The following is a 22,617-nucleotide window of genomic DNA, read 5'->3' on the forward strand; positions in this document are numbered from 1 at the left end:
TTGGGTCTCATCTCTCCCCTGAACCCAAAACTTCCCACAAAAATGTCTCAAGAAACCCTCCTGAGACTTAGTGTTTTGCCCCACCTGCCAATTCTCCAAAACTGAAGTGGGGTGGATAACTGGGCATCCTTGGGGGGCATTTTTGTGTAAGGGATGTATAGAGTCAGGATGACAGCCACCTTCATATACTGCTCTGTGCAAAGAGGAATTTAAAAACACACAGAAAATCCTAATTACTATTCTACATAAAGGAATGAGAATTTCCAACCCTGGCTGACTTTAGCTCAGTCCATAGTTAAGAAAGAAAGAAAGGAAGAAAGGAGAAAGAAAAGTTTTCAATTAAATATCTATCTGCTACCCAATAAAACAAGATCCATGAGAATTTTCCAGAGCTAAATGGATAGTGAATTTCTCTCTAAATCAAATATCAGAAAAGGAAAAGATGGGACTAAGCAGACCACTAAAGGAAAATTATTAATACCCAAGTTTCCCAAACTGGAGTCGTAAAGAGCAAAGAGAACTAGTGGTGATAATGAACCAAAAGGAATTCAGCCATCCAACTACTCATTTCCACTATTACCCTAATCTAGGACATTATTATCTGAAACTTCAGCTATTCCAAGATTTTAATCTGACTCCAGCCTCTTCCCACTCCAAGTAAACACCATTTCCAAAGTAACCTTTTAAAAATAATGCTTCATGTACATTCTTTGACAATCTTTCCACAATGCCCCATGACATCCAAAGCATGTGACAATCTGGTTCCATCTTATCTTCCACGAACACCTATCAAAAACAGATCAAACCAAAAACAATATACTGGCTACTGTGGTCCCTCTATACCAGCCATAAGCCAAAAACACAAAGTATTTTTGCTGAAATGATTAAATATCTTTTCCCTAACTAAGACAAACACCCTTCACAGTCAGCTTAAGTCCCTCCCATCTTTTCCACTAAGCTCTGATAGCCAAGCTTGAGAGATCTCTTTGGTAGTACTTATTCTGGCACTATGAAGCTGCTATGTTATATTGTTATCTCTCGTTTTGAAAAGACCATGAAGAGAAAACGCCGTAAGTATAGGAAAAGCATTTTACACCCATTTTTCCAACACAGTGCCAGAAGAGCCAATTATTTTTGTTCTTAACAGCAAAAGTCTGTGCAGCACCTCCAACCAGAATGAGAATACATTAGCCCTTACAAGATAAGCTACAGAAAAGAGGGACTGAACTGGCAGGAAATAATAATCTCTCCCTCTGTCTAATTCTACTTCTTCTCTACCTCATTTTTTTTTTTAGCTTTCCCTGTCCCTCAAGGCCCATCATGCTGCCTCTCTACTCAGAAACTAAGGACATGGGAGTTCCCTGGTGGCCTAGCGGTTAGGATTCTGGGCTTTCACTGCCGTGGTTCAGGTTCAATCCCTGGTCAGGGAACTGAGGTCCCGCAAGCCAGGCGGCGCGGCCAATAAATAAATAATGTTAAAACAAACAAACAAACAAACAAAAAAACTAGGGACAGTCATTTTTTGGACTACAATTATTTACAATCACTCACGTAAAACTAGATTCTAAAATGATAGCCTTGCTATGATTTAACAATGCTGAAAACATGCATATGTGTAAAAAAAAAGACTACAATGAACGTAGAAAAGTTAAAAGAGCTAATATATTTGGGTGATTTTCCCTTATTATCTCTTATATTGATATAATAATGTATTTCATGCAACAAATAATCAAGGGAAAAAGGTCCTTCACCTATTTTTCTTTTGATTCCTTACTCTGTGAAAGAAAAAAGTGGGATTTTCTGAGGCAACATGACTATTTCTGGCTTGCTTCTCTTTGTAGTTCATCATACCTCTGAGTTTCCTCTTCCTGGCTATTAAACACATACTATCTGAAAAAGAATTAGGGTTTTGCATTACTTGCAAAAATGCATCTCTCCATTAGTAAGAATAAATCAGGAGCTGACTGAAACGCTATAAGTACACTAATAAAAACACCTCCTAACTTTTTCTTTTTTTAACCTTTAAGCCAGGTGAGAGAAGGACTGAAATTTCAAATCAATACCCTTATTTATGTTACTTTATTGAACCATCTTACCGGTTCTTCAACTTCTCCACTAGCATGCTGAGCTTCGGCTTGTAGGTCTATAGGTGGAGCATCTTCCACAATTCTTTGAACAGACATCTGAATAAACTCATCAAAAGAATCCAGCTGTTGTCTGACCAAGCCTTTCTCATCAAAATAGGAACTGGGAAAATATTTGAGTTCATAATCAGTTACACCTACTGATGTTTTCTAGCATATTTCCCCATTTTCATTATCATCAATTTTGACAAATACTAATCATTAAATACCAACACTCTGCACCCATCACTACATAAAATACTATGAGGTGTCCAAAAAAGAGGTGAGATTAGGAACACTTTCTTTGTAGAACTTATTGTTAAGTTTGGGGAAATGAGACATACTTGTGGGTAAAATTATTAAAGCACAACATAAGAACTATAAGGAAGCCCTAATTTATAAATGTCCTTTATAGATAAATTTCATCCAATCTCTTGAAACATTTCTCAAAACTAATGAAATGCATAGTCAAAGACAAAAATAAATGACAACATGGACAGACGAAGAGAATATTATGCTAAGTGAAAAAAGTCAGAGAAAAACAAATACCACATGATTTCACTCATATGTGGAATCTTAAAAAAATAAAACCAAACCAAAACCAACCGACAAACAAAAGATAACAAAAGCTCACAAACACAGAGAACAGATTAGTGGTTACCAGAGAGGAGGGGGTTAGTGTGTGGGTGAAATGGGTGAAGGGGGTCAAATGTATGGTGATGGATGGTAACTAGACTGTGGTGGTGATCCCTCTGTAGTGTATTCAGATGTTGAACTATAATGCTGTCCACCTAAAACTTATATAACAAAAAAAAGCATGGAAAAAAAGATAAAAATAAGAACTTTAATTTGAATAAGAGGGAAGAAAATGATATCAATGACTAAAATATAGCATGTGTAAGAACTTCGATTTTAGGTTAAAGATTCTACTTTGAATATGTTAAAGGTAAGATGGGACTAAGTCATTCAAGTGAAAATACTCAGCAAATGACTGATTAAAAATGGAGCAAGGGTGAGAGATCAAAGCTATTAGTATAGACGAAGAAATCAAATACTGAAGCCCTAAAGAGAAGCCCTAAAGAAGGACAGAGATTCGAAAAGAGTAGACACACTGTTTGCAAGAGGAATCTCTCCCCTCACCACCACACAGGAAAAGCTGCATAGCTGGACTTAGCTCCTTGCCCTCTCTGCCTAGTAACTAACTCCCCCCATCCTCACATCAATTTTCTGAGACAACAGTCGTAGCCCAACTAATCATCAGCTTTCCATTTTGGCATCATCAGATCACCTCACATGTAACTGGCCAGCCTACAGATTGGCTGGCTTTGGGTCAAGGTTCCACCCTGATTCAATCAACCATGGCCACCAATATTAGAAGCTCTCTATGGCAGAGAACACAGTACACATTCATCCCTGTATAAGGCACAGACTCAAGAAGAGTGGAGGCAACTTCCTTCAGTAGAGACTGTGAGCTGACAGGAAAGAAATTTCTCACAACCATTTGGGTCAGCCATTGGTACATAAGCACATGGAAAGCACAATCTGTAAGGTAAACAGCAATGGTTTTTATGGACAATTTACAATGAAAAATCTTTAAAAAACTATGGACAAGTTTCATCCTCCCAGGAAGCTGAACCACAGTTACTCTGCCCAAAATCATTAGGACAGTACTTCATTAGAATGCCATCCCTTAAACACCTAAACTATTTGAATAGTTCTTATTTATGGTATCTACTACCATGACTATTGTCCAAGAGACATCTTACTGAAGTCACTATATATTAAGTAATATCACATTCACAATGCTTGGGAAAGATCACTTGATATTAAATAGTGAAAAAACAAAATGTCATATCACAAATAACTAAAGCACCTATAATCAATTAAAATATAAAGATCAAATGGCATTTTATTCTGTAACAAATGTTAAATGCAAGGACTTGTCAAATAGCATATATAATCCTTGAGCAATCTGTCACATAAGAAACAATTTGTTTTTTTTGGCTAAGATCAAAATATTCTTTCTCCCTGGCAATCACAAAATATAGGCATACTCCAAATATCTGGCTAAAAATGTCTCTTCGTGTTTAATACTCAAAATCATAGAAGGTTCAAGTGTCTCAATACAAAGTGTTTATAGCCCATGTTTAATAGGAAAAATGAACACATACTTACATCCCCAAAACTCATATTTTTAACAAAACAACGTTCAGCAAAGGTTCAGTTTTATTCCATACACAACTGGTAGAATGTCAGAAACTTGTGCTCTTTGAGTGTCAACCGAGAGGATGTGCATCTTGGAGATGGTGGGGCTCAAACAGGCATCAAAATGTTACTATATACAAAGCACCTGTCAGTTTGGTAAGTGAGGAGACTTGTAGCATTTTATATCCTAACATAGAAGGATGTTATTTTATTACTTAAAAGTTACTTCTCTTACCTATATGTAAGGCTTCCTGCTGAGTTTTATTACAGTTTAATTACACTTAGAATTGGATGGGAATGTGGGTCGAAATACCACCTGTTATAACTTTATCCATTTAAAACAAGGAGAAAACCAAGAGGAATCAAATTAACAGCACCAGTAATGTAACAAATAGGCATCATGTGCCTCCTGATACAATGCACTGAGAGCAGAACATCACTGTTGCCAAAAGTAATCATCTGAATCTAATCATGAGGAAACATCAGACAAACCCAAACTGAGGGGCAGTCTAAAAAATAATTTGCCTATATTCTTCAAAAATGTCAAGGTCAAAAAAAAAGGTGAGGTCATGGGAAGCTGTGGAGAGATGGTGAGTTTGAGAAACAAAAAAAAAAGAAAGGAAGATTGAGGAACTGTTCTAGATTATAGGAGACAAAAGAATAGGTCATGAAAACAAGATGTAATATATGATCTTATGTTGGATCCAGGATAAGAAAATTTTTATTTTGCTATGAACATTACTGGGACACTGGCAAAATCTGCGTAAGGTCTCTAGATTAAATAAGATTACTGTATTAATTTCCTTATTTTAATAAGGTTATGATTCTGTAAAAGAATATTCCTAGGTAAACACCTGACTCAAATATTTCAGAAAAAAAATACGTAGACAGAGAAAGAATAAGGCAAAGAAAACACAGCATAAGGTTAACATTTAGGGAATCTGGGTGAAGTGTACATGAATTCTTTGTGTAACTTTTCTGTATATCAAACTACTTTAAAAGTTAAATAAATAAATAAAATGACAAACCAGCTCTCATGCAGCATATTCACACAGAACATCTAATTTTCAAACACAGAATAAGCAGGAAATCCCTGTACAGTTTACAGTGCCTTTTAAAATTTATTCAGTTTGGTCTAAAAAGTTACCTAATTACAATCCAGCATGCCTCTTGCCACAAATCTGGTGTGATTTCATCATCATCCTCATCATATTGCATATCTGCAAAAACAAAAAAAATCATTCTCACTTGCAATAAATACTACTAGCTCACATCTTACTATGATGTGAAGTAGCAAAAACACATTTACTCTTTACTAAATAAAAAACAATTGCTTTACCCCACTTCTTTAAAATTTCTGTCATCACATTACTCGAATTGTAATGGAACAATATACATAGGTATATATGTACACATACATAGGTCTACGTCACAGTATTCTCCCAATACACAAAGAGGCCTCGTGAGAAAGGTTCGGTGCAAGTCGTGTGAATCTGTAACTGTTCCATCATCTCCAAGAAGCCCATGTAATTCTCATTAATAACTAACTATAATGATAACTAGGAGCAAGCTCATAATCCTCTGATCAATAGGCTCCTCAGAGACTGGAGTCAGATCAGGTTAAGAGGGAGGAGTCAGCAAAGGACTCCAATAGCTGGGCAATACCTTAAGGTGAGCTGTCTATTACAGCAACATTTCACACATGGACAGGGATGACAGGCTGTATTTTCCAAAGATGGACACAACTATCTTCCATTTCACATGCTCTTTTATAAAGTGATCTTGACACTCCTACCATCAAAATATAGAGGGTCTATGCTTCCTCCCCTTGAATCTGGGTGGGTTTTTGACTCTCCCGTAACTAAGAGAATACAGCTAAAGCAATGCTACATGATTTTAAAAGCTAGGTCAGGAAAAACAATGCAATTCCACCTTCTTTATTGAAACACTTACTTCTGGAGCCCTGAGCTACCATTAAGAACTCCTACTACTTAGGTGAGAAAATCTAAACGGTGGGCCCACTTACAAGATGCTGCAATCAGCAGTCCTAGTCCTTGTGTTTTCCTAGGCTAGATGCCAGACACATGAGTAAACGCTCCAGATCACCCAGCCCCCAGCAGTCAACACTCAGGCTTTGTGTCTTCCCAGTTCAACCACTGACAGACATCAGGCAACAGACAAGCCATTCCTACTATGCCTGTCCAAATTCCTGACTCATTTAATCCATGAACATATTAAATAATTTTTAAGCAGCAAAACTTTGGGGAGTTTGTGCAGCAACAGTAATTTATAAAATGGGGCATATGAAAAATCAGTGTGCACTGGTGCTAATATTAGTCTCATCTTCTTATGCAAAAGAATAAATGTGCTCTATTTTTGTTTTTCTATTCTGACCTATATAAATAGTCTGTAAAACTTAACAACTTTGATTCAAAATTTGATAAATATCCAAAATAAATTATTAATAAGTGCTTTTTGAATGGTCTGGAATTACTGACTCCTACACATGGGGGGTGAGGTAAAATAGACAAAGGTATCTAAAATGGCTTGGAGATTTCTAGCTTTGCTGGCACACTAGATGTTATTATCACAGCCACCCAGGAGAAGTAGGAAGGTTGGAAAATGAGAGGTAATAATGAATTCAGTTTTAGTTATACTTATAGACCATTTATCCTTTTTAACATTTTTATGTTTTGTAGCCTCTGAAAAATGAGACTATATTACCTACTCAAAAAATTAAGCTGAAAAAACTTTTTTTCTCAGGAGTTAAGAAAAAGAATACAATGATGCTAATAAATTTCTAGACGCAAGATAAAAATGAGACAAGTTTAAACAGTAGAGTTTAAGTTTTTGCTTCTATTTTCTCCATGAAGTAGCTGAGGGAATAAAGAGAAGTGTAAGCGGTGGCCAGGAGATTGGGAGCTAGAAGAAAACGAACTTTGAAATAGCAGCTTTGGAGAACGGAAGAGGGAGCATTAAAAATATACAATGAAAATACACTACACGTGACTACAAACTCTACATGTAAAAAGACATACTGTCCCTGTTCGTTAAAATACATACCATCTAGAACTGTGTCATCTCGCGGATAGAGGAAATGTAAAGGTCATCTTTTAAGATAATTTACTTAGGCATATGACAGCATGAAGGAACGCCAAACTAAACCAAACCCTGCCCCCGCGCCGCACACACACAGAAACGATATTCCTTGTCCCCAGAGTTCTTCCAGAGCCTAACGCAATGCCTGGCACAGGGTAATGCTCAAAAATTCAACTATTCATAAATTCATTAACTCTCGCCTTAAGGGAAATCAAGAAAGGAGTCCTTTGCTTCAAAGTCGGAACAACGGAACCTGTCGCATGGTTCTGCGCGCTGTTTTCAACACGGGAAGGGAGTGTCAGACTCACCCAGGGGCAGACAGAGGAGAGAACAAGAGTCACCCTGACCGAGATGATAAAGGCTACGTTCCCTGCACCCTCCACCTCTCAAAATCCCGGATTCGTTCCCGGCCTCGGGAGTGCGGGGAAACGACTGGGGCCATGGTGCGGCGGGCCGAGGAGGAGACCGCAAATCCTCAACTCGTCTAGCTACCCACGTTTCCCCCCTTAGACGGGCCGCCACTGAGTGTTCTGGGTGGTCACCTACCCTCGTCCGCGTCATACATATTGGCAAACGGTTCCTGAGCGCCTAACTCTAGAAATCACACACGGAAAGGCGCGCAACGACTCCCGACGTCCGCAGCGAGAAGCGAAGTAATTTCCGTCTCCGGCGTTCCCAGAATACTCTGCGTCCCACACGAAGCTCCGCCCACAAAGACGCCAATTAAGGTCTGCGCCTGCGCGAAGGGTAGGTTAAGCTGTGTTAAGGGTTAGTATTGTGCATGCGCGATTTGTGGGCTGAAGTTTCCCCGTGCCTGAGAATGAGAACTGTTCCTTACAGTTTGAGTCGGATCCAGCCAATGAAACTTTGTTTTTCAGTGTTGTTGCACAAGTAATGGCACCTAAAAAAAAAAAAGTCAAAAAGATTTAATAATAAAGGGTTTAGTTGTAGCCATGCTTTATTTTTTTCGGTTCCAAAGACTTAAAAACACGAAGATTTAAAAAATGATTTCTGTGTTCCGGAGCCTGTGCTCCGCAACGGGAGAGGCCACAACAGTCAGTCCGCGTACCAAAAAAAAAAAAAAAAAAAAAAGATTTCTGTGTACATAAACCATAGTCAATGTTTTAAAATGTTTAAGAGATATTTTTAATGTTGTTGCACAAATACTGACACCCGCAAAAATATAATAAAGCCAGGAAGATGTATTAATAACAGGTTTTAATTGTGGCCATAAGTCTGCGGCATTAGATTTTCTATTTTCCAGTCCGAAACACAAAACAACACAAAGCTTTAAAAAATGTGATTTCTTAACGGCAAGTAGTGCCAGCGGCGGCGCGTTGAAGAAGCCTGAAAGTTGGTAAACCCTCACTCACTAGCCTATTGGGCCAACCCACCCCAGTTAAGGTGCCCGGAGCTTTTATCTCCGCTTTAAGTGGGCTCTCTGACCACAGAGCCTTCATCGCGAGAACTCACGAGATTAGACTCGGGAGGAGCTGAAGTGCGACGCCGAAAAATGACAGCTCTCAGGTAGTCCCGGGCTGTCGCTACTGTTTTACGCACGTCTGGGGCCACAGAGCACGTTGAGAAAAGGTGGCTCAGCCCCTTTGCCCACGGCCGCGTTTCTCATGCTGCCCGCGGGCCTCACTCGTAGGCTGCTGTGCAGCTTCCTGCGGGGATCCACTCCCACGATAGCGCGCCATGGCCTCCGGGAGACGCTCCTCGAGAGGAGATGTGCGGCCAACTCCACCTCCCGGCACTCCTCCGGCCTGGGATGTGGGCTTCCCCGTGGCGCGACAGCGACTGGGGATAACCAAGGAAGGGCTGACATGGAGGAGAGTTTTGTGTTCCCCGAGTACGTCCCGGATTCGGAGCCCGCAGTGACCCTCCAAGACCAGCTGCGGGAGCTGCAGCAGCGTCAGGAGGAGGCAGAGCGACGGGTGCTGCACCGGCGGGAGGAGCGGCGGCAGCAGAAACTACGGACCGGCCGGCGGGTGCACCCGGTCGTGGGGCACCCGGACGCGAAGGTGCCGCCCAGCGGCCTGAACTGTTCGGGTTGCGGGGCGGAGCTGCACTGCCAGGACCCGGGACTGCCCGGTTACCTGCCCAGCGAGAAGTTCCGCAGCGCGGCGGCGCAGGAGGACGGCGGACTGGCGCAGACCGTGTGCCAGCGCTGCTGGCTGCTGGTGCATTACCGACGCGCCCTGCACGTGCAGGTGTGTCGCGAGCAGTACCTGGAGCTGGTGACCGCCGCGCTGCGGCGGCCCGAGCCCGCCCTGGTGCTGTACATGGTGGACCTGCTTGATCTGCCCGACGCCCTGCTGCCCCACCTGCCCGCGCTGGTGGGCCCCAAGCAGCTGATCGTGCTGGGAAACAAGGTGGACCTGCTGCCCCAGGATACTCCCGGCTACCGACAGCGGCTCCGGGAGCGACTGTGGGACGACTGTACCCGCGCCGGGCTCCTGCCGCCCCCTGGCTACCGAAGGCCACAACACCCCAGCGGGGACCGGCCACGGGACGGGGAGGAGAATGCGAATCTTTCGCCCAGGTCCCGCACGGTGCTCAGAGACGTGCGGCTCATCAGCGCCAAGACTGGCTATGGAGTCGAAGAGTTGATCTCCGCGCTCCAGCGTTCCTGGCGCTACCGCGGCGACGTCTACCTGGTTGGCGCCACCAACGCTGGCAAGTCCACTCTCTTCAACACGCTCCTGGAGTCCGATTACTGCATCGCCAAGGGCGCTGAGGCTATCGACAGAGCCACCATCTCCTCTTGGCCTGGTGAGCCTTAGGATGCCCGTCCCCTTCGTATTTTTTTAAAATATTTATTTGGTTGTGCCTGGTCCTGAGGTAAGCAGGCTCCTTAGTTGCAGCACTTGGGCTCCTTAGTTGCGGCAGCCTGGCTTCTTAGTTGTGGCATGCATGTGGGATCTAGTTCCCTGACCAGGGATCAAACTCAGGCCTCCTGCATTGGGAGCGTGGAGTCTTACCCACTGCACCACCACGGAAGTACCCTCCTTCGTTTTCTGAGAAGCTGGAAGTCTGATCGTAGTGCAGGCACCTAGTCCTATATCCTTCCTTAATGTACACCAGGGGCTGGCTGGAGGCTTCCTTTAAAAATTCTCTACCTACTTCGGTCACATTTCTCTTTTGTGTCAGTTTAATGCTTGGAAATTCAGTACGTGTTTTAGTAACTTTCCAATAGAAATAATTAGAGTACTTCTAGGTACCAGTCACTGTTCTAGGCACTGTAGATGAACCAGGGGACAAAGCAGTGTCTGCTCTCTTGGAGGTTTCCCTTGTAACTTTAGTTCTTTGTATATTTCTCCAGAAAGTCCTTTTACTTTCTAAACCTCCCTCCACCCTTCAGTCTCACTCTTCATATCTTGAGTTTAGTCAGGAGAGTACTATACAGATTTAACATTTGAATAATTCACTAATGCAATATATGTGGCTTTGTTGCAAAGAAATATCAACTTTGTGACTTTAAGAAACGTCTGTAGTAATTGCAAAATGGGTCCTTCTGTGACCTGTTTGTATCTAATAGTTGGCAAAGCGAACTACTTCATTTGATTCTTTGAAACCAGTGTTGAACTTTGCTTGATAAGCTGTACTTCTCTGTCAGGGACACTGGTTGACTTATACACAGAAGTGCTTTTATACCGGTTAGGAGTATGCAGAAGATGGAAAAAGATCAGGCCTGTAGATTTGGCATTCAAATCCTGGTTGAGCTTGTGGGCCAATCTCTGAACCTATTGCCTCATCTGTAAAGTAAGAATAATTTTGTGGAGGGTTGTCAAGAAAGTTAAGAGAAATAATCACAGTATCCAAGACAGTGTAGATCCTCATAAATGTTTTATTCCATTTCCTTGTACAACGTTTATAAGAATGTATGTATTCTTTGGTATTTCAGGTACTACGTTAAACCTTCTGAAGTTTCCTATTTGTAACCCAACTCCTTACAGAATGTTTCAAAGGCAAAAAAGGCTTAAAAGAGATGCAACTGAAGCAGAAGAAAATCTTAGTCAGCAAGAACAAAATAAACTTAATCTCTTGAAAAAGCATGGTTATGTAGTAGGTAAGCATCTTCTGTAGGAAAACTCTTCCTTAGGTCTATGCTAAAATTTTCTGTAGAACAACCTGAAATAGAGCTCTCTGGAGCTAGCCAGTTTCTGTGGGGAGAGACACTTCCTCTTTCTGGAACATAGAGGCCTTTTAGAGGCAAGGCTACTGTTTGGAAACCCAGAATTCATTGTGTTGGGAAAATTGAGACAGTAGATACTTGGAGAAATCCAGGAAAGGAAATGCAAATAACTGCCTCTCTGGCCATTGTCAGCAACAAGCATTTTCACTAAGATACCAGCCCCCTCCTTACACACCAGTACAAGTTGTTGACCTGCAGCAGGTTTAAATTGGATTGTCCCCCTTTCCTTGGTATCTCTTTACAGCCTTTCTTTACTAAAAACAGTTTGATTCCCAACACTCTCCCCCTTCGCCCAGTGTGCACAGCCAGCCACACATACTTGATCAATGCAAGAGTCCGACTCCCACTGCATTTAGAAATAAAGCAAAAGTATCATTGTGGTCTCACTTCCTTCCAAACACCATTGTTAGTCCTAGTAACTTCTACGAGGCAAACTTAAGAACTACCTGTCTCAAGTCAAAAGCTTTAAAGGAGTGACTACTAACTTCAGTATAACTTGTTCTAGGAAGAGTTGGAAGAACATTCTTGTATTCAGAAGAACAGAAGAATAAAGCTGCCTTTGAGTTTGATGCCGATTCACTTGCCTTTGACATGGGAAATGAACCTGTTATGGTTGCAGATAAATCCACCAAACGAGTAGAACTGACCCCACAAGATGTGAAAGATGCCCACTGGTTTTATGACACCCCTGGAATTACAAAAGAAAATTGTGTAGGTATTTAATGTCTTTTAGAAACATTAACTTTCAATTGCAAGAGTACTGTCTTAATTGGCAGAAAAAGAGGTATCCTTTCATTTTAGACTCAGTTCTGATTCATGCATAGAAGCGTTTCAGGGATGAATCTATATGCCATCAAGTACTGTATGCCATTTGGTAGACGTCACTGCTAACAACCTACTTCTATCCTTGTGGTTGTTACCTTAGTTAGGAAGACATTTACAGAATCCTAGATTTTGAGGTTGGAAGAAATCATAAATATCACTGCAGTCCAGCCACCTGTTCCATGCTTGAGTTCCCTCTATAACATGTTCACCAGGAGGTGTATCCACCTTGAATTGAAGGAGTGACTCACCATCAGCTGAAGCAGTGTCACCTCACCTCCCAAGGTAACCCTGCTCTTTATATTGAGCCGAGCAGTGTCCCTGTAATTTGTACCTATTGTTCCCCAAAGGTGTATGGAACAAATATAATGTCTAGTTCCCTTTGCCAGACATTGAAATGTTTTAGAGTATAATATCCTCTCTCTTCCTCACTCTACCCTTTTCTTCTCTTTCATTAGTTCAGCCAACAAACATGGAGCACTTACTGTGCTGACATAATCCAGACCGTCTGTCTTCATTTCCTATAGCTATTCTGAGAACAGGCTATGAACAAAGGACCCTTTCCAGAATGAATTCTAATTTGTTTTTGTTCCTGAAAGTATGACACAAAGAACTAACTTTCTTATGTAAGTGCCCTCAGATGAACCTAATTTAGAATAGGATCAACTCTACCTATCTTGCCCTTATATATCTTTTTAGTCCAGTTACAGGATCTCCCGGGCAACTTTTATTTTATCTTAAATTCAGCCTATATCCTACATATTTGTTATATCTCAGAACCTTTTATTCATTTGCAGTTTTTTTGTTTTTTAAATTTATTTACTTACTTTATTTATTTTTGGCTGGGCTGGGTCCTCATTGCTGCATGTGGTTTTTCTCTAGTTGTGGCAAGCAGGGGCTACTCTTCGTTGAGGTGCACAGGCTTCTCATTGCGGTGGCTTCTCTTGCTGCGGAGCACGAGCTCTAGGCACGCGGGCTTCAGTAGTTGTGGCACACAGGCTTAGTTGCTCCACAGCATGTGGGATCTTCCCGGACCAGGGCTTGAACCTGTGTCCCTGCGTTGGCAGGTGGATTCTTAACCACTGTGCCACCAAAGAAGCCCTCATTTGCAGTTTTGATCATTATCCAAGTCATTGACTGAATCAAGTGTGTATCCAGGATACTGCCTTTCAACAGATCCACTAATCAGCTTCCTTTGAATCTGGTTAGTGACCAGGTTCTAATTCACCTAGTTATCTCTGTATATCCCTATGAAACAACATTAGATTCTTAGATACTTTTCCTTCCTTTGCCTCATCAGAATCACTTATGTTTCATTCTCAGAATTTGATGTACCTTTTAACTTTTTTTTTCTCTCCTAGAATAATTGTGTCCAGTTTTTACTTCCTTAGCAATCCAGAACTTCAGAGTAACTGTAGTGCTTCCTATCACTTTCTATCACTTTAACTTCACCAACTCATTCTTCAGTTTTAGGCTCAGTTAGGTCAGGGATAGCAGTTACTTCAGTCATGTATATCCTCTTGTCAATTAGTCAGAAAGGCAAGACTTTGCTAACTCGCAAATTCAATTTGCTAATTTGCAGTGAGACCCTCAAGTTTTTAGATATGAGTTCTCTCAGGCAGTTTGATTTTCTGCCCGTTTATTGATATATTTATTTAATGCCTTGAACCAGTGTTTCCCAAACTGAACCAAGGAACTCTATTGTGAAGTATTAGGGTCTCTGCTAAAAGGGTTAAAATATTTCTTTACTGCACGTGGCTTTTAATGTGCTTTTTCAAGCACAAATACTGAAGAAAACTACTCACAGCCCCCTTACGTATTCTCTTGTGACTCTCCCTAGATATCACATATTTTGTTATCTCCTTGTTATTTTTCTTAAGAAGCAAGTTCACAAAAGACTTCTGGCCATTTTTTACTTTCTCAAAAATTTTTAAATCAGATTTTGATTCCCTGAGTCTTACCAGAATCTTGTACCACCTGGCTTTTCTTTTCCATTTTCTCTAGTCTATTTAAGAACTCTTCATCCTTAGAAGCCACAGGATTCATAACTTCCTCTCATTTTTTTCGCTGAGTATTTGGAGGAAATAAGGAAACCAAAGACTGGAATTTAGAAAAGCTTCTTCAAGCTCTTTGCCTGCTCCAAGAACGGGGTGATCATTTTCATTTAATGCATGCATAGCTGCCACTAGGACAGAATATAGCACGTTACCTTACCTTACCTTTATCTGAAAACTACTGCTCCCTAGAAGGCTTGACGAGAGAACATATTTTTTCTCCTGGTATTGAATCATCAGTGTTTTCAGTTCACAGCAAATCTGACAGAATTCGGAGGATGCTGCTGTTTCATATTCCTGTAAAGTTATTTTTGCCATTACTCAAGATTAAGTTGTAAAACAAGAGTAAAGCCATCTATAAATTGATTCATTTAGAAAGAATATATGAATTTTATGTGCAGAAAATTCTAAAATACATACTTTGATTTATTGTGAAGCCTGGAACATATAATAACTTTTTATCCTACAGGTAAAGCATGATATATCAGATGTTCATTGAAAGTAATTCTCTAAAAATCTGCCCTCTGCTTTACAGATTTTAAGTCTTCTAACAGAAAAAGAAGTAAATATTGTTTTGCCAACACATTCCATTGTTCCAAGAACTTTCGTGCTTAAACCAGGAATGGTTCTATTTTTGGGTGCCATAGGCCGCATAGATTTTCTGAAGGTAAGGAAAGTCCGTACCATTGAAAAATGACTTTAGTATTGGGACTTACTTTAAGGAAGCAGATATACAATCAAGACTAGCAAAATGTTGATAACCAGGTCATGACTATGTGGGGGTTGGCATACTATTCTTTTGTGTGTGTTTGAAAATGTCTATAGTAAAAACCTGGGATAATGAAATGGGAGGAAAAAAAGGAATAGGTCTTAAAAAACTGTATCTTCAGTAGGCAGTCGAGTGCCCCATACAGCTTGGCATTAAGCAAAGATACTTTCCCTCTCCTGTGGTATTGTCTTACATGGAAATCAGAGGTCGTACCTTTAAGTGCAGGGTTAATATGCATTAAATAAATTCCATGCTCTTTATATTCCATGATGTGTATACTTTTATAGATGTGTTTTTGGGTTTGGTATTCATTTACATAGCATCACTCAGAGATTTTAGAGCATCTACAGAATTGATCCCCGTTTTACCAAAGTGAGGAGAAAAATGGAAAATGAAACATGGATGTGTCCAACAACACTAAAAGCAACCTGCAAGCCATGGCCTTAGCACACTTCTTGGTTTTGTGTTTGTTCATAATTTGTTGGAAATTTAGGCTTACACACTTAAAACCTTATGTATTTCCATAGAGACCATAGAATGTTAACATTATAAACCAAACTTTACACAGGGACGCTTAAAGCAGACAGTATTTTCTTTTGTTTTTTACAATAGATGTTTGTTTGTTTTTTTTTTTAAGTATCAACAAACCTATGGAAGGAATCATAGTTTTATATAAGTGGGTGAAATGCAGTATTCTGCCATATTTTGCCCCCACCACCTTGTTTTTTTTGGCTGCACTGCACGGCATGCAGGATCTTAGTTCCCCAACCAGGGATCAAACCCGTGCGCCGTGCAGTAGAAGTGCAGAGCCCTAACCAGTGGACCACCAGGGAATTTCCCCATTTTTTTTTTTTTTTTAAATCAAACCTTGTAATGTGCTGGTTTTGCAAGTTTTTCATTAGATAAAATAAGTTCCTTCTTCCTTTCTTAAGGGAAATCAGTCAGCTTGGTTTACGGTTGTGGCTTCCAACTTCCTTCCCGTTCACATTACTTCGTTGGACAAGGCAGACACTATATATCAGAAGCACGGGGGTCATACGTTACTCAAGGTGAGACAACATGCTTTGATGGTTGCATAGTTAGGTTAACACACCCTGTGGTAGTCCCACGGCCCTGCTAAAAATGCCTTTGTTGGACAGAACCATCTTTGTTACACCCTCAGCTAGCTCTCCCCTGACCTTGTTCACCTTGAGGATTTTGACTATATTTGTGAGGTGGGCTCCTATAGAAAAGGGATGTTGGATTGGACCAATCCTAGAATAGTGACAGAGCTGGGTTTTCTCTAGGTCATACTGTCCAATACGGTAGGCCCATGTGCCTATTTAAATAAATTAATTAAAATGAAATAAACTTTAAAATTTAGTTCTTCACTTGCACTAGCCACTTTTCAACTGCCCAGCGGTCACATCATTGCAGAAAGTTGTGCTGTATACTGTGAGTGAAGAGCTCTAAGTTACAGATTTTCTCACAACTGAGTGATGCTACTGGCATCTAGTGGGTGGAAGCCAGAGATGATGCTAAACATAATGCAATGCACAAGACAGTACCTCACAACACAGAATTATCAGGTCCAAAACGTGCGTAGTGCTGAGTTGAGAAGCCCTTGTATGAGTGAAAAAGCTCTCCTCCCAGGTTTAATCCCAGGCACTTAGAGGTTATCGTACCTCTCCTCTCCTGCTTTACTTGCTCCTTCCTTTGACCTGTTAAGCAGTGTGTTAAAATTTCTCTGATCTTTATTTTTTTTATTATTTATTTGGCTGTGCTGGGTCTTAGTTGTGGCACTTGGGATCTTCATTGCGGCATGCATGTGGGATCTAGTCCCCTGACCAGGGATCAAACTTGGGCCCCCTGCATTGGGAGCACAGAGTCTTAACCACTGGACCACCAGAGAAGTCCCTCTCTCTAATCTTTAAAAAACAAAACTCAGTGTCCCGCTCATTCCTCCTCTTTACAGTCAAGTTTACTCCTCACGTCCCATGCTCTGCAGTCCCTGTTGTGCCCTTTCTATGCCACTGAAATTGTTCCAAGTTCACCAGAGACTGAATGGGGCCTGTTTACAGATCTTTTAACCAGACATGGGTACACACTGTTGGCTGGTGTGTAATGTATGATAGTTAAGATCTCTGGAGCCAGGCTGGGTCCAAATCCTGCTCTGCTCCACCACTTAACGAAGCTGTGTGACTTTAGGTAAGTTTCCTTTACCTCTCTCTGTTGTACCTACACCACGAGGTTGTGGAGAAGATCAAGTGCAAGGGGACTGCTGTCACTGCTTCGTAAGTATTTGTGGTGATGAAGGTTATGGGACATACCTACTGCAAAAATAGCGGGTACGTCCAATGCAGAGGTGATTTACCATTAGTTAATGCTCATACAACTGAAAGTAAGTCAAAACACAAAATACACACCCGCCCTTCAACAAGGATAAAACCAACCTGACTTGGGAAGTAAATGCTTCTTTCTCTCTGGATTTCCTAAGAAAGCCAGAGTGAAATTAAAACTCCATCGAAATAACTGTCCTAAAGTTAATACTCCAGAGACATGTGGGATTTTCAGGGTAGGGCTCCACCCCCATGCATCTGTGTAGTCTTCAGAGTAGACTCACTGATAATTCTCAAAACAACACTGAGGCTTCTCTCCCGGTGTAATACAAATGGTTTCTTGGGCTGCTCTGTGGCTCATCCTTGCCTTCTGGTTTCCTTACTCACCTCCCAAGTCAAAGTCAATCCTGCCTCCTAATTATCACTGAGTCCAGCCTCATAGTCCAAACTGTAATCTACTTTCTTTAGGCTGTTTTGAGATCCTTAGGTATTTTCCCAGCTCCCAGTTTTACTGCCCTCTGCCCACCCTCACCCCACAACAGCTGTAGTTCTCAACCAGGGTTGACTCTTACCTCAAGGGAACATTTGACAAAGACTGGAGGCGTTTCTGGTTTTCACAACTTGGTGGATGCTGAGTAGAGGCTGCTAAAAATTGTGCAATGCACAGGACAGCCTCCCGAGACAAAGAATTATTTGGCCCAAAAGGTCAATAGTGCTGAGGTTGAGAAACCCTGCACTACGCAGATTTTCCCAAAATACAAAGCAGGCCACAGCATTCTTTTTTGATTCTTTTCTCTTTCCTGCTTACAATTCCTTGGTAGTTCCACATTACTGAGAGAAGTCTAAACTGATAGCCTCATCACTAATGCACACACACACATTACATACTCTGCACAGTTAAACTACAGTTCTCTGAACTCATCCTTTTTCGAATTTCGGTGTCTGTACATGATACTAACCCAGGATACCTTCCCACTGAATAACTTTAATCTATTTTTCAAATTCTGTTCTTCATTGATGTTTTCCTTGACCAAACCACGTTCATTACTTCCTTCACAATCACAGTACTTAGTAGATGCCTCTCATCACGTTTCTTACCTTGTAATTTATTTACTTGCTGTTTCCACCTTCTGATCTCCTCGGGGGTAGGGACCATATAGAACATATTGTAATAGCTATCTTTGTGTCCTTAGTGCTAAACACAGAGAGATCTGTTAATAAACAGGAAAATTATTATCCAGTTACTTCCAATTCTTGGAAACACCTGTAAACATAGAAGCTGAATCTTACCCGTTATCCGTGTACCCTTGAGAGGTGATGAGGCAGGGATTAATCTCTGTGTCCAGCCAGGCCTGTAAGAACTAAGGTATTTGGAAGGATGTTGCTTTAATTGCCCAAAATTATCGTGTCTAAAGCTTTATGGAGGACTATAAAAACTGTAAGCTAATAAAGCAAGATTCTGGTGTCTGGAGGTTACCACCAGTTGGATGCCCACATGGGGCCCTTGTCACTGGGATCTATAGGCTTCATCCATCACAGAGCTCCCAGGCTTTTCATTTGACCTAGAAGTGTGATTTGGGTTTTTTTCAACAGTTAAATGGTTTAAAAGGATTTTATTCTTGATACCTGTACAGTATTATCTTATCAGTGCCTTACTTAATATTAGAGTTATCAGGAGTTTAATTTGAACCTCCAAATATCTTCATCTCCTTCCAATGGAAGGTTCCAATGGGTGGAGAAGAAAGAATGGCAGGATTTCCTCCTCTTGTTGCTGAAGACATCACATTAGATGAAGGACTTGGGGAATCTGAAGCAGTGGCTGACATCAAGTTCTCCTCTGCAGGTAACTTTACACCAAGCACTTTTTTTTCTTTTTTAATTTGGCCGCACCACGCGGCATGTGGGATCTTAGCTCCCTGACCAGGGATCGAACCCACACCCCCTGTAATAGAAGCACGGAGTCTTATCGACTGGACCGCCAGGGAGGTCCCTACACCAAGCACTTTTTAAAAGGTGAATAAAGTAGCCTTACTGACCTTTAGTATATTTTTATACAGATGTGCCTTAACTGACATAAGCTGAATATTTTAAGAAATACATACTAGATTATTCATAAGATGTAACCTACTCTGAAAATAAATCTGTACCTTTTCACAAATGCATTGTATGCTTTTAAAAAATAGAGTGAAAGACAGCAGTAGCCTCCCTTGGGTTTCCATTTTGAGCTGTGTTTGGTGTTTTTAATAAGATAGTTGCTAACACCACCTGTGCTCTGCGTGTTCTTGCATAGGCTGGGTAGCAGTAACGCCGCAGTTTAAGGACAAACTGCACCTCCGAGGCTACACACCTCAAGGAACAGTTCTGACGGTCCGGCGCCCACTCTTGCCACATGTAGTTAACATCAAAGGAGAGCGCATCCGGAGAAGCGTGGCCTATAAAACCAAAAAGCCTCCTGCCCTTGTGTACAATCTGCAGAAAAAGAAAAAAAGATAAGTATATGAAGCTGACCTGTTCACACTGAAGATTAACGATATAGAACATACTGTATACATTACATTGCATTAAATATTGCTATAATAAAACCTTCTGCCACCCTTTTTAAGCTACCAAGGACCGTGCCTCTTTTTAATGAATTTAGTTTGTAAACACAAGTTATTGTTTGGTAGGGTATGTATATGTGTGTATCTATGGTTCAAATATACCTAAAATGGAGTTCTGTTACACTCAGGTTTCTCCCACTACTATTTTTTGAAACCAGATGGCATTTCTAATTTGGAGTCTAGTTGAGAGAGCAGCTTAGCAGTTGGCATATGAAAACATGGCAGAAAATCAATGTCTCCAAAATACATGGCCTGAAATGAGATAAAAGCGAGTAAGTGGCTTTGCTCCACAGAGTCATCCAGGGACCCAACCGGGGGAACATGCCGCAGCTTCCATCTCTGGGTCTAAGGTGGTTGCTCAAGTTGTCATCCTTTCGCAATGGCAAAAAGAGAAGAGAGTGAAGAGCATGCAGCTCCCCTACTGAAAAGAAGGGGGAAGTGCTGGAAGTTGCCCACATCACAGCGTCCATTGGTCAACACTTACATGGCCGCACCCGCCATGAGGAAGCTGGAGGATGTAGAGGGAAATGGGGATTTCGGACTTGTATTACTTAAGGGAAGAAAGGGAGAATGGAAACTGGAAAACAAGTAGAAGTTTTTCTTACATAATCTAAAAGGGCCTGAAAATCTTAGAAAAGAATTCATGTTATGTTTTTCTGGCATTCAGTTTCTTCTGCAAGGATCAGAGCACTTTAACCATTTTATTAACATTTGCCTGTAAACTGTATAACATTGCATCAGTCAGAAGTCTTTACCTTTATGTATTCCTAAATGAGTAAGTGGCACTAGAGCTGTGGACAATGAACTGGCCAGTCAAGTCCAGATCCCAATGTTGAGATAAACGCTCGTGGAGTAAGGTGGCCTGAAACGCAGATCCATGAGCTTCCTATGGACTCAGGTTTAGCATGAACTTCTCAATAGTCCCATGGTCTCTGTCAATGTGTACACTCTAGCTCCCTTCTCACTAAGTAAGTCATTGTAGGATAAATGGTCAATGTTTTAAAATGCAACGTGTCAAAACTCTGTAGATCTCACTTTCATTGAGTTTCAAAGTGAATACTATTGACATCTTGGGGAAGGTAGTTCTTTATGTGCATCCTTCCCAGATATGAAAGGCCAGGAGCAACTTCCCAGCCCCATCCCTCATCGTGATAGTTGAGAAGTACCCCTGACGTTTCCAGACCCACCCTCTAGAGGGCGGTAGCTTCCCAAATTGAGAAAATGATTGGTAGTCGATTTTTAGATGATTTTGGAGAGAATGAAATACTGTTAATTTTACAAGTTAAAATTGTGACCATTATATTTCTATGTATTGTTCATAGTTTGGAGCTTAGGCCTGAATCTTTAGATTAAATGAAGAAATATGGTAAACTTGGCATTTGTGGAAAAATACAGAACCCCAAAACTGATGCTGTATTTACCCTGAAAACTTATAATGTATTTTAGAGAGCAGAACATTTCTCCCTCCTTATCTTCTCTCTAGGCTTTTACACCTCTCTACCAGCAAAGATTCCATTTGTAAATGTTCATAACTTATATTCTCAAGTTTCTCTTACCTCTAAAATTCAATGGTTAACGTTTTGACCGAGGCATATCTAAAAAATGTTCCAATGTACCTTGCTAGCACTTTCAAACAGTGCAATTTACTAAGTAAGTTTCAGTTTCCCTGGTTATATCAGTCTCTTTGGGTCATCATTTTCTCATCTATAAAATGAGGGAATTACACTATATATTTCTCAGTCCTAACCTTTTATGATTCTCAGCAAAAACAGGCAGGAAAGCCAGGAAAGAGTGGTTACAATACCTCAGATAGAAAAAAGAAAAGGCCCTCTGAGCATAAGACAGTGAACTGCTGCTAGAATCTGCTATTAACTTACATTCTGTCAACCTAATGCAGCCCAGGATCACTGCCGGTCTATCCAACTGATCCACAGCGGATTTGCTATAAGAAAGTTCTCTTACTGTGTTAGTTTCTAAGTCAGCTTACTGATACTTTTTTTTTTCCTTTTTTTTTTGCGGTACGCAGGCCTCTCACTGTTGTGGCCTCTCCCGTTGCGGAGCACAGGCTCCGGACGCACAGGCTCAGCGGCCATGGCTCACGGGCCCAGCCGCTCCGCGGCACATGGCATCTTCCCGGACCGGGGCACGAACCCGTGTCCCCTGCATCGGCAGGCGGACTCTCAACCACTGCGCCACCAGGGAAGCCCAGCTTACTGACACTTATTAATCCATTGATCTAAGTGCGAAGACTGCCCTTCCATCACTAATCATTTACACTGTGGCAGCATGCAAGAATTAGTAAAGGGTAGAAATTAATGGCAAGGAGTCAGGACAGCCCCCTCCTGTCCACAGAACAGAGGCTGAAGTACCCCCATCTCTCTTCCCACCACCCCTGCCGTCACCTTTAAAACAGCAGCATTTTCTTCCAA

General features: G+C 41.2%; 2 protein-coding genes across 2 annotated transcripts in view; one reads left to right on the forward strand and one right to left on the reverse strand.

Annotated features, from left to right (window-relative positions):
- POLR2B (RNA polymerase II subunit B) overlaps nt 1-8,109 on the reverse strand; it is a 45,986-nt gene extending 37,877 nt beyond the window's left edge. The window contains exons 1-3 of the mRNA XM_065877921.1: nt 7,974-8,109; nt 5,476-5,548; nt 2,097-2,247 (exon numbers count right to left, since the gene is read on the reverse strand). Coding sequence (XP_065733993.1) covers nt 2,097-2,247; nt 5,476-5,548; nt 7,974-7,992 — 243 coding nt within the window. The 5' untranslated portion in view covers nt 7,993-8,109. The remainder of the gene's footprint in view (nt 1-2,096; nt 2,248-5,475; nt 5,549-7,973) is intronic.
- Nucleotides 8,110-8,913: 804 nt separating this feature from the next.
- Nucleotides 8,914-20,196, forward strand: LOC136123548 (nitric oxide-associated protein 1). The gene is made up of 7 exons (XM_065877840.1): nt 8,914-10,202; nt 11,335-11,499; nt 12,131-12,336; nt 15,037-15,168; nt 16,203-16,319; nt 19,311-19,431; nt 19,879-20,196. Exons 1-7 carry the CDS (start codon nt 9,053-9,055, stop codon nt 20,079-20,081), a joined length of 2,094 nt encoding a protein of 697 aa, XP_065733912.1. The 5' UTR covers nt 8,914-9,052; the 3' UTR covers nt 20,082-20,196.
- The last annotated feature ends 2,421 nt before the right edge of the window (nt 20,197-22,617 follow it).

This window comes from Phocoena phocoena, chromosome 5, assembly GCF_963924675.1.
Source record: "Phocoena phocoena chromosome 5, mPhoPho1.1, whole genome shotgun sequence".
Classification (NCBI taxonomy): domain Eukaryota; kingdom Metazoa; phylum Chordata; class Mammalia; order Artiodactyla; family Phocoenidae; genus Phocoena; species Phocoena phocoena.